The 13,813-nt window shown below is 39.6% G+C and overlaps 1 protein-coding gene across 1 annotated transcript in view; it reads left to right on the top strand.

Annotated features, from left to right (window-relative positions):
* DGKE (diacylglycerol kinase epsilon) overlaps positions 1-13,813 on the top strand; it is a 216,656-nt gene that overhangs the window by 14,834 nt on the left and 188,009 nt on the right. The window contains exon 2 of the mRNA XM_078654405.1: positions 4,936-5,095. Within this exon, the coding sequence (XP_078510531.1) occupies positions 4,936-5,095 (160 nt within the window). The remainder of the gene's footprint in view (positions 1-4,935; positions 5,096-13,813) is intronic.

Genomic DNA, 13,813 nt, shown 5'->3' with positions numbered 1-13,813 from the left:
TACTCCTATATGTTGTCATATTTTACCAACAAAGTATCTAGTTGCCTTGTTTTTCATTGTTCACAAGTAAACAAACAAACCAATGCCCTTAATTCATTAGCCCTTGTGAAATTATTTCACTTATCTTTCGATTTTGCAGGAAAATATTTTTTTGCATTTAAAGTATGTCTTCATAAAGGGCAACACTTAATTTGTGAACACACTTATTACAAACATACCTAGAACATGCATAGATCACAGTTATGTTTACATGAACAACATGTACAAACCTACTGACATATTTATATACATAACATATGTGACCCTGACATATAATACACATTTACTTTTGAACAATGAAAAACATGGCAATTAGATATTTTGGGCCAGATGTAGGTCAATACTATTTACCTATTCTTAAATACCGAATCATACCGATTCGGTATTTAAGAATAGGTAAATAGTATGTAGGTAATTTTTCGGTAAATTTTACTGAATCTGTAAAATGCGGTATTTACCGAATCGGTATTTACCGATTCGGTAAATGCCATTCATTTCTATGGGCCTGGAGGCCCATAGGAATGAATGTCATTTACCGAATCAGTAAATACCGAATTGGTAAATACCGATTCGGTAAAGGGGGGAAAACATTGAAGGTTGGCAGGGTGTTACTTTGACACCGTGTTGCACCCCTCAATTGTGTATGGGTGCACATGTTGCAGACATACATGCCCTAAAGGCATGTATGTCTGCAAAATGGCACTGTTGGAAAAGCAAAAAAAAATGCTTTTTCTGAGGTTTTCATTATTTACCACCAACTTGTAGTTGGTGGTAAATAACGAATCCTTAACTGAGGAATGCACTAGGAATGAATGTCAATTACTGAATCGGTAAATACCGAATTGGTAAATACCGATTCGGTAAAAGGGGGAAAACATTGAAGGGTGCCAGGGTGTCACTTTGACACCGTGTTGCACCCCTCAATTGTGTATGGGTGCACATGTTGCAGACATACATACCCTAAGGGCATGTATGTCTGCAACATGGCACTGTTGGAAAAGCCAAAAAAATGCTTTTTCTGAGGTTTTCAATATTTACCACCAACTTGTAGTTGGTGGTAAATAACAAATCCTTAACTGAGGAATGCTCTAACTTGAGTGCTCCCTACATCCTGGATTCGGTAATTTACCGAATCGGTATGTTAAGAATTCGGTATTTTACCGAGTCCTAAAATTACCGATTCGGTAAAATACCGAATCCTACAAAAATGCCACCTACATCTAAAAAGCCCAATACCGGTAATTTCGGCCGTTACCGACCGGTATTGGGCGACCTACATCTGGCCCTTTGTTTTTGTAAAAAAAATATAAGTGGTCCTATTTAGTTTGTGCAAGGAACCATCCTGCCTCTAGGAACAAGTTCTATTTTATCAGACATCTAGGTTCACCATTTTCAGATGATTACAGTTATCAAATTCCAGTGAAAGATTTTTCAGATTTAACTGTGACCCCCACAGAGTCTTTTTCAATTGAGGAGGTTACTGAAGCCATTCATTCATCATCAAAGAATAAGGTTCTGATGTTTTCCCCTGGGCATCACCTCTGACTGTGACCATTGATGCATCTGCAGCACACTGTATTCTGCAGTCATGGAAGTAATTTGTAATAGTGCTTGAGTTTAAGAAGTGGAATAAAAATGACCCTTGCTTTTACACACCTATCACTTTGATTGACTCAGTAACCCAGGTGATTGGGTGTGTTGTATTGAATCTGCTGACTACATGGGCCAGGGATAAACACGTTAGTACGGATCTGATCTATGGCCAGGGTTAGGTCCTCTAGACTAATGTTCGAATCGCCATTTAATCATTAACAAATGTAAAATAGCCAAGTAGGGTTCTCTACACTTGGCCATTATAACCGCAGCTCAATCTTTGGCCGGTTTAATAGAGAGAAACTTTGGTCTAATATGTTTGGTTTGGTGGTGGATTTTATTTTGATTTGGTTTCTCCGTGACAGCCACTGTGAGGTATGGAGCAGCTGACAAATGCACTTGTGGTTTTTAAATTAGAGCATTAGTTCAGACAAGGGTGTATTTTGGCTCCCTTCTTATTTACGCTGTATATAAATCATCTGGACAACATTCTTATAAGAGAGGGTCAAGATTTGCCTGTTGTGGGTAAACATCCTATGCCTGGATTACTTTATGTTGATGGCACAGTGTTACTTGGTAGACTCACTAATAGTCTGCATTGTTTATTACACCCTTTTGTGTCCTTTATGGACTCTCTGAATCTTAGTACCTAATCAAGCACAAAGGAATCAGTTGGTGTCTTCTCAAATGAAAAAAGCAATGGTCGTTTTGATTGTAGAAAGGGTTCCTTTTATTCTTTTAATCCATAGACCAATTAAAATCCAGCATAAAATGGACAAGACTGCTGACGCGTTTCGTCCTCATAAGGACTTCTTCAGGGCTTAATAGATTAATGGCATTTCTCAGAAGTTCATAGAGGTGTAACTCTTGTGTGAACAATCAGATAAAGATTACAACACGTACACATAATTATCTTACAGTCAATTAACGGTGTCCGGGTCCCAAGCTCAAAGAAGACCTAGCACCAGAAAGCACAATATATGTGTCTCCACAAGTGATAAAGCCTGCGGGATAAGTGTTCCCTGTCCGAAGCGGTGTATGGTCCAGAAAATAAGATCAAGGCGGGCCATTGATGTTTGATATATTTAAGTGGTTTCTTTACCATTTTTCTTGGGATGTATGGAGGTCACATCCCAATCTCATTGCACCTTGTTCTATCCAAAATAGTAGCCACATTACATGATAAACGACTGGTGCAGGATTCTTTGCCCTGATCATCCTTTTTCGGGTTTTGGATCTTAGTACCTACTTCAGGAAGTCTCACATATTAATTGTGGGTACTCTATCGACAAAGTAAGTACTAGTAAGGATTGTATTATATGTCAGGCCGTATCTTTTTGCTATCTTTGCAACAATTGGTCTGCTCTTGTCTCTAGCAACAATATAACTTTCTGCGGTCTTTGATTTTGCGCCAGACTGGATAAAAAGTCATTTGAGACAATACTTAAAATCTATGAGGCCATGGGTGTTGTCATCGCCATTTATTGGAGTGATATTTGGGGATATGCACGTAATATAAACGTTTTTTTAGACACTGTTTATCCCTCTTACAGAGCACTGCCACATGTATTGTCTATGAAAAACTGGACAAAAGTTATATATCAGATGTTAGTAAATTGTGCCCTCTTCATCTTTGGCTCTCAGTCTGGACAAATCCAGAGACTGATTTGACCGAGCTATAATCAGAAATTCTTTGGGACTGTATTTAGCTAGTAAAATCCCTTATTTAAGATACATTGAGTCTACTTTTATTGTCCTAGTGCGCCATTTGTTATTTGATAGACCAGAATTTATTGTTAAGGCAGATCCGGCCTGGGCGAAACTTGCTTTATTATCATGGCGACAAGCCAACAGAGATTCAGATGAATTATGCAAATCTACTGTGAGATCTTTTATTTTGTTCAAAACTGTGCCTTTTATAAAAATGTATTCATTGTTTATTACGAGAAACACACATTGTTTTTTGCTAACTTGATTTAGGTTAAACCTGATTCACTGCTTGCTTGCCATTCCTAAAGGTGGATCTTATTCCTTTCTATTTGCAAGCTCCTTGTAGATGTCACTCAGTAGCTCCACAACATATTATTGCATTTTATTTAATTTCAGGGTCATGATATCCTCCTGGGTGAGTTGTGTACTATACAATTGCAGATAACATAGCATTTTGTCGAGTTCATAAGTAATTGTGCAAGCACTTTTTACTCCCCTTGTTGAAAGAGAAGAATTTCACACAGGCTAGGTATGCCCTTACATTTACAGCTGGATCTGCAAGCTTGTTTATCTTTGTCAGGATTATCAGCTGGAGCTGTTAAAGTGAGAATGATGACAGATTTTTAAACTGCTTTTACATTGTTTGTGCATTGATTGATTGTAAAGAGGTGTGCTCTTTTATGGTTTTTATTGATAAATCCGAATAAAGACTTTTTGATGGAGGGACTGACAAAATCAGGCAAGTGGGTAGAGTAGCCACTTGGTGCTAATTTTGTATGTGTAGAGAGATAGCGTATTTGACAATAGACAGGCACTGGGGCAAGGTCAAACGATGTACACTATACCCATTTAGGTCAGTGAAAAGCAGCCATAAAAATATGAGAGAAATCTCCTGAGCTCCTTAACCGAATGTGATATTTTAAACATACTGCAGTTAATGTAAGTTGGCATTCCGGTTCCTAATATTGAATTGCCTTTATGTTTTCTGCCTTATAACACCTCTAAGGCATTTATCAGAACTCTGGGTAGAATTTGTCCTCTGGGACATTTATATGAAATTAGCAAGAAACACAAACCGTTCACAGTACATTAAAGTAATTAATCACTACACTGACGTTGTGGTATAATAAGCCTGTATGTTTAATTACCTCGCATGTTTCGACCACATGCACTACAGCTAGCCTTTGACCTCCATTCTTTTTCTGCCACTGTAGTGTGCATATGAGTTAAAATCAAAACTAGCATATGTCTACTGTAATATTATAAGAAAGACTAACTCACAACAATCAGTCACTTTCACTTGCTGAAATACCATGTTTTCAAAAGTAGTTTTTGTTATCATCATTCCACTCTACTAAAGAGTGAATGAGGTAGCTCTCAGTTTAAGCATTTCTATACAAAGTTTTGTTGTGTTGCTTATGTCCTTGCAAATTAGTGGTGTAATGTCGAAGAATGACAGGAGTGCCAGATTTTCATTTTGTATTTAATTCTGAATATGTTCTTTTCCTTTCTCTCAATCTTTGAAAGGACCAACGTCAAAAGTCCACTCTGTATTAGACATTTTGAGCAAAGTATATCTTTTCCCCCATGTAGGTGTATTTGGTGCCAGCACACTGTGCACGATGACTGCATGCAAAATGATCTAAAGAGTGAGAAATGTGACTTGGGAGAGTTCAGAAGCTTAATAATTCCAGCTAATTATTTGTTCGCCATTAACCAGAAACAGAAAGACGAGAGAAAAGATTATGAAAAGGTAAATTTTGCTGTTGCTAAATGTTGCTGGTGTATGAATTGCCATTGTTTTCGTCTTTAGTCACGGTGTGTCATTCTTGGAGGAAAAATAGTAACATGAAGCAATTTTGAAAAGAAGTCCATATGTGATCATGTACTGTTTTCACTAATTGACATTTGGGCCACCTCGGTGTGGAATATTTGCTGAGTGTTTATTATTATTTTGCTGACTCAGAATTCTCTTTTTTTAGTACAGGATAGAGGAACCAAGGACAGGTTCAACTTCCTCACCCCTTAAACGAATAGTAAAGCAACTGACATGCCTAAATCAATTTTACATGGTTACATTGGAAGACATCCTTTTTCGAAACACAGTTCACAGTTGAGTTACAAACCTGTCCTATGTTGAGTGACACATAAGCCATCCTGTGTTGGGTGATGAAAAAGTACTAATTTTTCCTTTGTTTCTTCTCTGTAAAGAGCAGGTTAAATCTCAAGTTGCAGTTCTAAATGCTGATTTAGGAAAACAAGTGTTATTCATGAATACCTCTACTAACTTACTAGCAATTCTCTTCCTTAGATAAATGCCCGTTCATTAGTTAACCTTCCTAAACAGGTGGGATGTTCCGCTGTCTTAAGGAACAGTACTGGGGCATGACCATGGCTTTACTGAGAATGGCTGCAAAGTTCCCGGGTTTCCACAAGGTCTAACCCAGTTTGGAGCTATCTGGCTGTCCCAACAATTCCTGGAAAGTCAAGAAATGTCGGCATTTAAGTGGGTGTTTAGTGAGGCAGAGGGCAGAAGGCACATAAAGAAGCAGCAACTAAAGAAACAAAGCCATTTGAAACATTGCTACCCAAATTGATGAGATCTTGGTATACCATATCTAATCTTTGTACAATCCTTTAGACAGCATCTAAAAAGCCAATGTGGATCCACATGGGAGAATGGGGGAAGGCTCTGGGTCAGGAGATTACACACCAATAATGTGAAACATTAAGAAGTGATCTTCATAAATGCTCTGTGAACATTAAAAATGAAGAAGTTTACTAATAAAAAATGTATACGTGTTATCACACCACAGTGTGCTCGAAATAAATTTATCCATGGAGTGCATATAATGTTGCAAGCGGCTCAGCTGTCCAGTACAGATGTAGCCTCCTATGTCTCTACTGGTAAGACAATGGACACATTCTTCTTGATTTCCTTTTTGCCAATCAATTGTAGTTTTACTAGCTGTCCATGTGGAGCTGTGGCTTCTCTTAAGAGGTAAAGGCACTCTCCGCCTTCCTGGTCTGGGGAGAACACAGTGGATGAATCATGACTTTGAGCATCCATTAACCTAGACTGGTGTGTAGGCTCAATCTTCTACCTCTCTGGTCATTTTCGACCCTTGAGCATCCAGCTTTACGCATATTTGCAAGGTGGTTGTCCTTGTTGAAGTTTTGACAATTTGTCCAATTGTGTGGGGCATGTTACCACTTGCGGATATAAGTTGCAACAGTAGCAATTCTTCTCACTTTCAGCCATTGTCACTAGCTCTCTGTCTTGAGGTTTTTCTCCAGCCACCCTTCATTATACTTCTTCATTGTACTTGTTCATAGTGAATGATGTGCTGCAGATCAATCCATTGTTAATTGCTCTGGGTTAAGAGGAATCATCACAAGTAGGTCTTGTACATTGTCTCCAACTAGGTTGTGGAACAAATCCATGGCTTGCTCATCAGCTTCCTTCTGCAAACTACCCTCAAGTAGTGTTCAAACAACAAATCCACTTTTCTCACATGCTCCCCAGAGTTTGAGGGCCTGTGAAATCAAAGCGCGGGGCACTGCCTAAAATGGAGCTGGACATCTCTTCTCAACATCAGTTCCCCCATCAGTGACTTTGTGGTAGTACTTTTCTGATGTCCCCAGTCCCTTTTTCACCCTCTCCTTGGTTTTTGTGCCAAGGTAATTACTGCTTGTTCGAAATTGTACTTACTAGGGTGTTTTCCATTGACTTTTTGCCTTTTTCCTTCCCAGTTTTCCACTTAACTAGATGCTAGCCATAGGACTTGAGCGAGTTTGACATTGCCATTCAGTGCCAAAGCGCTGTGCTCGTCATATACGTACTGGTGATTGGTGTTGATTGGTTGATTCGAGTTAGCTGTAAGTCCTTTGTCAAGGTGTAAGACATATACCCAGAACATGAATCTTAAATGCTCCTTCGTGGGCCTGCAGCACCAGTTGTGTCATCCACTGAGGTAGCTCATCGATTGTGCCACAGGTTTGCCCTGGTGGGCCCTATGTGCACAGGTTACTGTTACTCTGCTTGTCAGTTAAAAAGCTAAGGGCCAGGGTTCTGCATGTCTCTTGCTGTATTGTAGTTCTCCATTTTGACAGGGTGCGTTGTTGGGAAGCAGTAGGTTATGTGCGCGTATGTGTTACATGCAAGGGTCGTGAATGGCACCGGGTGGTGTGTTTGTTACGATGGGAATAAAGATAGGAGGGGGGTGCCCTGATACTCAGGGAAGTGACGGGGTAGCACAACAAGGAAAACAAAAAGAGTCCCTGATCAAAATAAACTTAAATTTATGGATCATGTGTTAACCAACAGGTTACCCAATGCACTCAATGATTGAAATTACCAGAAGGTCAGAGTGCAATGGGTATCATTTTGATGCAGAAGTCAAGAAAATGCGTGAAAACAAAGTACAAACTAATATGTCAATACCACAAATTTATTTAAATTAAAACAATACAAACATTTATAATAACAGTCACATGTGGGTTTAAAAACAGCTCATGCTTGAAGTACAATATTGTTGATATACACAGAGAAAACTACAACAGTTGACACGGCGTTTTGGTGAGATGTAAATCCTTCACCTTCAGGACAGAGTTTTCTAAAAAAACAATCTGAGTGGTAAAAAACAATTTATTAACATATATAAACATAGAAAATTGTTTAATTTAAAAAAAAAGTAATTTCATCAATAGAACCCATAGATGAAACGATCATCTTGTCTACTCCTATACAATATCCTAATACAGGTAATACAGTTAGATTGAGACAGCTACACACCTAGTTACACAACACATGATCCATAGGCTTCGAGAAATAATACAACCTCCCTAATTAAAGGCAAGAGAACTTTGCAATAACAAGGCTTTTGTGTCACTCAAAAAAGCAGAGGGAATAACTCTCCTCCGTAGACTTTAGGTTAAGAAATGATGACCTAAGGTGAAAAACAGAGTTGGAATAAAGTATATGTTTAAGTTATTTTTTTTTTTTTAAATGTTTAAGGAAAAACTGCTATTAAGGTTAAATTTCTCAGGTGGCGTACCTTTAGATTTGTAACTAATCCTTTAAGGTTTGCGTTCGTTGGAGCCACCGATGAAGATTTACTCAATAAGGAATTTAAAATGTATGAACCTTTAGGGATTCAAAGAGAGATATTGAATAAGACCCCCAGTATGGTAACCAAATCCGCACATTGAAGGAGACAATTATTTAGGAAAACCGCTTACCATTTTAAAAACCGGTCCGTTTATACAGCAAACAGTGAGCCGTGACTTAGGCTATGCTTATAAAGAACTTGCAGTTTTTCAGTGGTTGACAGTGTTATGCTAGACAGAAAAAATACAAGTGTTTTTATGGTGTTAGACTGACTGAGTTAATACCTAAAATACAGTTAATATTTATCAACCTAATCGTTACCTGTAGAAGTTGCTTTGATGATATCGCAACAATGAGGATAAAATCTGTATTATCAAAGAAAATTGATTTACTTAAGCAGATCATTTGTCCAGTATGGGCTAGTATAACAAGTTAATAATGTTTGTATGGCTGCCATACAAAGGACCTTAATATGCCGTAAAAAAAACTGAAGGGATAGGTTTCATTACTAAATCTAAGCTCACATACTTTGTGAGGTTAGAAATAACTTACTAAAATATACATTTCAGATTTGTCAATGCCATAGCACTGTCACTCTGTGTGTGTCATATCTACATACATGCAACTGAAGGGACGGGATTCCATTCCTTAATACCGGCTCACATATTTTGAAAGATTATTGCCAAAGTACATTTCAGGATCGTACTGACATACTCCATGTGCCACATCTACATCGTACCAACACCCAGAGCCTTTCTACATAGGAACCAATCTCTATCTATTTTGCCACGCCTAATTTATCGTGACCAAATCATGGGTCGGGGAACTTAAATTTAGTGCTGTATCCTGTTCCACGGTTCTTTAAACATGGGCGTTTTTTGGGATTCTATACATCCTACAGGTATACAGCCTTTACAACGAAACTTTTACAACAAACTACCATTACAACGCAACTTTTACAATGCAAACTATTACAAAGCATAGCTCTGGGGGGCGCTCTAGGATAGGGAATAGGTTTCATGTACTATCCAACACCTTCTCTACTATCCACGGGGACTGGAGTTGGAATAGTAAATTAAACTATTCACTATCCAGCGCCCAAAAGCATTATGCGTTGTAATGGTATGCGTTGTAAAACGTGCGATGTAAAGGTAGGCATTGTAAAAGTATGCGTTGTAACGTCACACATCCCATCCTACATGCTTATCGGCTAGATCGCTGTGTATCATATCACTCACCTTATTGTACTCACATGGGCGCAGTGTGAATACATGCTTCCCATCTTAAACCGGGAAACTTTTCGGTATTCACAATATAACAAACTGGCAAATAGCACTGAAAGCGTGATCAACATATTTTAGATCATCACTCCAACTCGACCTATCACTAGTGCTATGGTGCTCAACTAGGTAAAATGATGATGAGATCACTAACTGTAAACCACTCCTATATTTTCGTATGAAAGGAATACACCCGACATATACTTTCTAAATGTTGTCACTTAGCCATACATTGTGGGTGACACAGATATAAAAAGAAACAGGAAACTAATAATGTTAGGTGCCTAACCACCACCCTTATATCAGCAGAGTCACCAGATTATAAACGTTTGAAAAAAAGATTATAGGGGCGAGACAACGTTAGTCAACATGCCCGATATACATATTGCACCGGGCCATGGGCTTACCTGTTTAAAATTCTGCGGCCTCCCTGCTACCAACGAACGACTTCCGGGTCAGTATACAAGAATCTCCTGACCAGGAGGTGTATTTAAATACGTTCCTTCCGTGCTGCGTGATGCAATGAAAAACGTGAATATTAAGATCTATTTTTGACCGTATACCCAATTTTAAAATATCACTGCGTTAAATGTTGCAGTAAAATACTATAAAACCGTATATTTAGGGTTACTGGAAAACTAATACGTACTAACAGACCGCATATTTGAGATCAGGCATCATTTACAGAAACCCGGCGGCCATCTTAAAGTGGGGACTAAGGATATCAATTTAGGATATCAATTTAAGAAAACAAACCGTTAGTGAGATTTATTTATTTATTTATTTATTTAACACATTTGTTAAGCGCTCTGTTACCCGGAGGTGTCCTGGCGCTGGTATGATAGAGTTAGCGTGGGTGAGCAGGTTTACTGAGTGAAGAGCCAGGTCTTAAGTCCCCTTCTAAAGACCATCAGGTCTTGAGTTTGTCTCAGCACCAGTGGGAGTTTGTTCCAGGCCTCTGCCGCCCTGAGGGAAAAACTCCTACCTCCCCATCGTGCTCTTTTAATTCTGGGGACCGTGACCAGAGCCAGTTCTCCTGACCTCAGGGTTCGTGCCGGTTTGTGCCATCGAAAGATCAGTTTCATGTGTCTAGGGCCCATGTCATGGAGGGCTTTAAAGACCATGCATAATGCCTTAAATGCAATTCTCTTACGAATCGGCAGCCAGTGTAGTGCCACCAAATCCTGAGTTACCGATGTGAATTTGGGAGTATCGGTGATCAGGCGGGCTGCTGCATTCTGCAGTAGTTGGAATTTATTAAGTACACTCTGCTGGGCGTTTAGCATCAGGCTGTTGCAATAGTCCAAGCGCGAAAGCACTAGGCTTGTAACTATCGATTTCCTATGTGTCTTCTCTAAGTACGGGAGAATTTTCCTAATGGTTTTGAAGATATAGTGCAGGGAAGAGGAGAGTGCATTAATCTGGGGTTTAAAGGACAGAGAGCTGTCCACCAGTATGCCCAAGTTTTTTACTTTATCGACCGGCACGGGGAGTGGTCCCATTTCGTCTGGCCACCATCTGGGGGACCAGAAATTCTCCCTTACTCCAAAGAGCAAAACCTCTGTCTTCGAGGAGTTCAGTTTAAGGCAACTTTGTGCCATCCAGCATCCCACTTCATGCATACAGTTTTTGAATCTGTCTGCTGTATTATCAGTGTTGCCGGGTAGGAGGGACACCACAATCTGTGTGTCGTCGGCATTAGCAGTGAGTTGAAAGCCGAACAATCGAATCACCGGTGCGAGGCTAGACACATAAACATTAAAAAGGGTAGGGCTAAGCGAGGATCCCTGAGGGACCCCGCAGGGAAATACAAATGGACGTGATTCATGGGCTCCTAGCGCTACTGTCTGAGTTCTATCAGACAGGAAAGCCTGAAGGATTTTTAGCGCCTTTCCCTGGATTCCACAGGCCCTCAACCGGTCCACCAGCAGGCTGTGGTGGACCGTGTCGAAGGCCGCGGAGAGATCTAATGAAGCGTTGAAATGTAATAAATATTACGCTTTTTCTGTTTATTGTAAGTTTAGTATGATCTACATGGAGCCATGTAAGACGCCGTATATAAATGAACACCCTATGATTAACTATTTGCATAATCTTATACGCCATCCTGGAGTCTCAAAAGCAAAAAACAAACAAAGGCAATACTTTCACCTATTCAGCAAGAAGCAGCATGTTTCCTCTTATATTAGAGACTATCAGCCAACAGGTGCTAACAAATAGCATAAACTTTAAAGACTAGTGCTTAGATACATTTTTCCCAATCTTCTTTACTGTTCATGTCATGCCTGAATGTATTAAAACAGGACATCTAAAACTGTTCACGTTTCTTCAGTTTTATCGTCTCATTGCCACCACGGGTACCCATTTGGATTATTTCAACAACACACCATCTGATCTCTTCAGTTTTGTGGTGCATTTCAGTCCAATGCTTCACAAGTGGGGCAGTTATTTTGTTGGTTCGTATGGTGGATTTATGTTCATTAATCCTAATCCTGATCTCTCTAGATGTCTTAGTGATATAGCCCTGGTTACAGGGACACATAATTAAATAGACAAGGTTTTTTGTTCGGCAGTTAGAGAAATCTCTAAATATATGGGTCACACCATTATACACGATAGCAGGTCCTTTAATTATATTGTTGCAATTGCTACAGGAACTACAGGGAAAGCTACCAGTGGGCAACGTGGCATTCAGAATACTCATTTGTTTGCTCTCGTTGGCATTCCTTTATGTATGGACCAAGCAGTTTCTAATGGTACGATTCCACCTAAACGAGAACATCGGTTTGTCCAATTTTACCTTACTTTGTGCGTTGACTAAATGCCAATTCCTATTTACAATATTCTTGATTTTATTACTAATATTGCTAAAATTAGTCACAAATATTAGGGGCAATTTCTGCGAATCTCCCTGCTCAGATTTATTTTCAAAAAGAGAATCTCTGTTATAATATTTTGCTCTCTTATAGGCTCATCTCACTAGTTTCTTAGGATAACCCCTGTAAAGGAACTTCTTAGTGAGTTTGTCAGCGTGTGAGTTAAAATCCTTTATGTCGATACAATTCCATCTCACTCTCAAAAATTGGCCAAATGGAATATTGTCCTTTTGGCAGGCAGGGTGGTTGCTATTGTAATGTAACATGGTGTTACTGTCTGTGGGCTTAGTGAACAACTCGACTTGTAGGAGGCCATTCTCATTTTTATCTTGATGTCCAAGAAATCACAACTGTGCTTGTTAATGGTTGAAGTAAATTTTAGATGAACATCGCCCATGTTGAGCCATTCGATAAACTCAAACAGGACTTCTCTAGTCCCTTTCCAAAGGAAAAAAAAACATCACCAATATATCGGGACCAGTGCGAGATATTTTCGTAGAATGGAGCCGTTATGTTGAAAATGTGCCTGTCCTCAAATCTACAAACACAACAATGATGGACAGAATGTGGATCAATGTCACACATTCACCCCAGTCCAAAGATCTGGGCCCAAATCCATTGTTTTTCCACTCCACACCACCCTGGGTTAGACAATGGCGATATGCAAATCAGCGCTGACCCTGTGCCCCATGGGAACAGTCCAGTCCGAACTACAAAAGCCATGTCCTTCCCAGAACGGAAACAAGCATCCGAGGACCGGCCCGGTTTCGAGGTAACACCTCTCATCAGCCCGGCTAGCTTGATTCCAGTGGTGTGGAGTGCCTGGGACTCACGTCTGAGCATCCCCAGTACACTTAGAGCGGAGTGGAAAAACGATGGATTTGGGCCCAGATCTTTGGACTGGGGTGAATGTGTGACATTGATCCATATTCTGTCCATCATTGTTGTGTTTGCAGTTGTCCTCAAATCTAGCAACGTATAGGCACACCAGACTGGGAGCGCAGGTCGCTCCCATGTTGGGCTCCTTGACTTGTTTAAAAAAATCTGTAGTGAACAGAAAGATGTTGTTTGTAAGTATAAACTCTACACATTCTGTAATAAAGGTCACATGTGAAGATAAATCCCCTTCATCATTACCAGGAGGTCTTTGACCATTTGTATTGTGTCATCCTGTGGTATGTTGGTGTAGAGAGCTTCGATATCTA

This window comes from Lissotriton helveticus, chromosome 7 (genome assembly GCF_964261635.1).
Source record: "Lissotriton helveticus chromosome 7, aLisHel1.1, whole genome shotgun sequence".
NCBI lineage: Eukaryota > Metazoa > Chordata > Amphibia > Caudata > Salamandridae > Lissotriton > Lissotriton helveticus.
The sequence above is the reverse complement of the archived record's forward strand: the minus strand, read 5'-3'. Positions and strand labels throughout refer to the sequence as shown.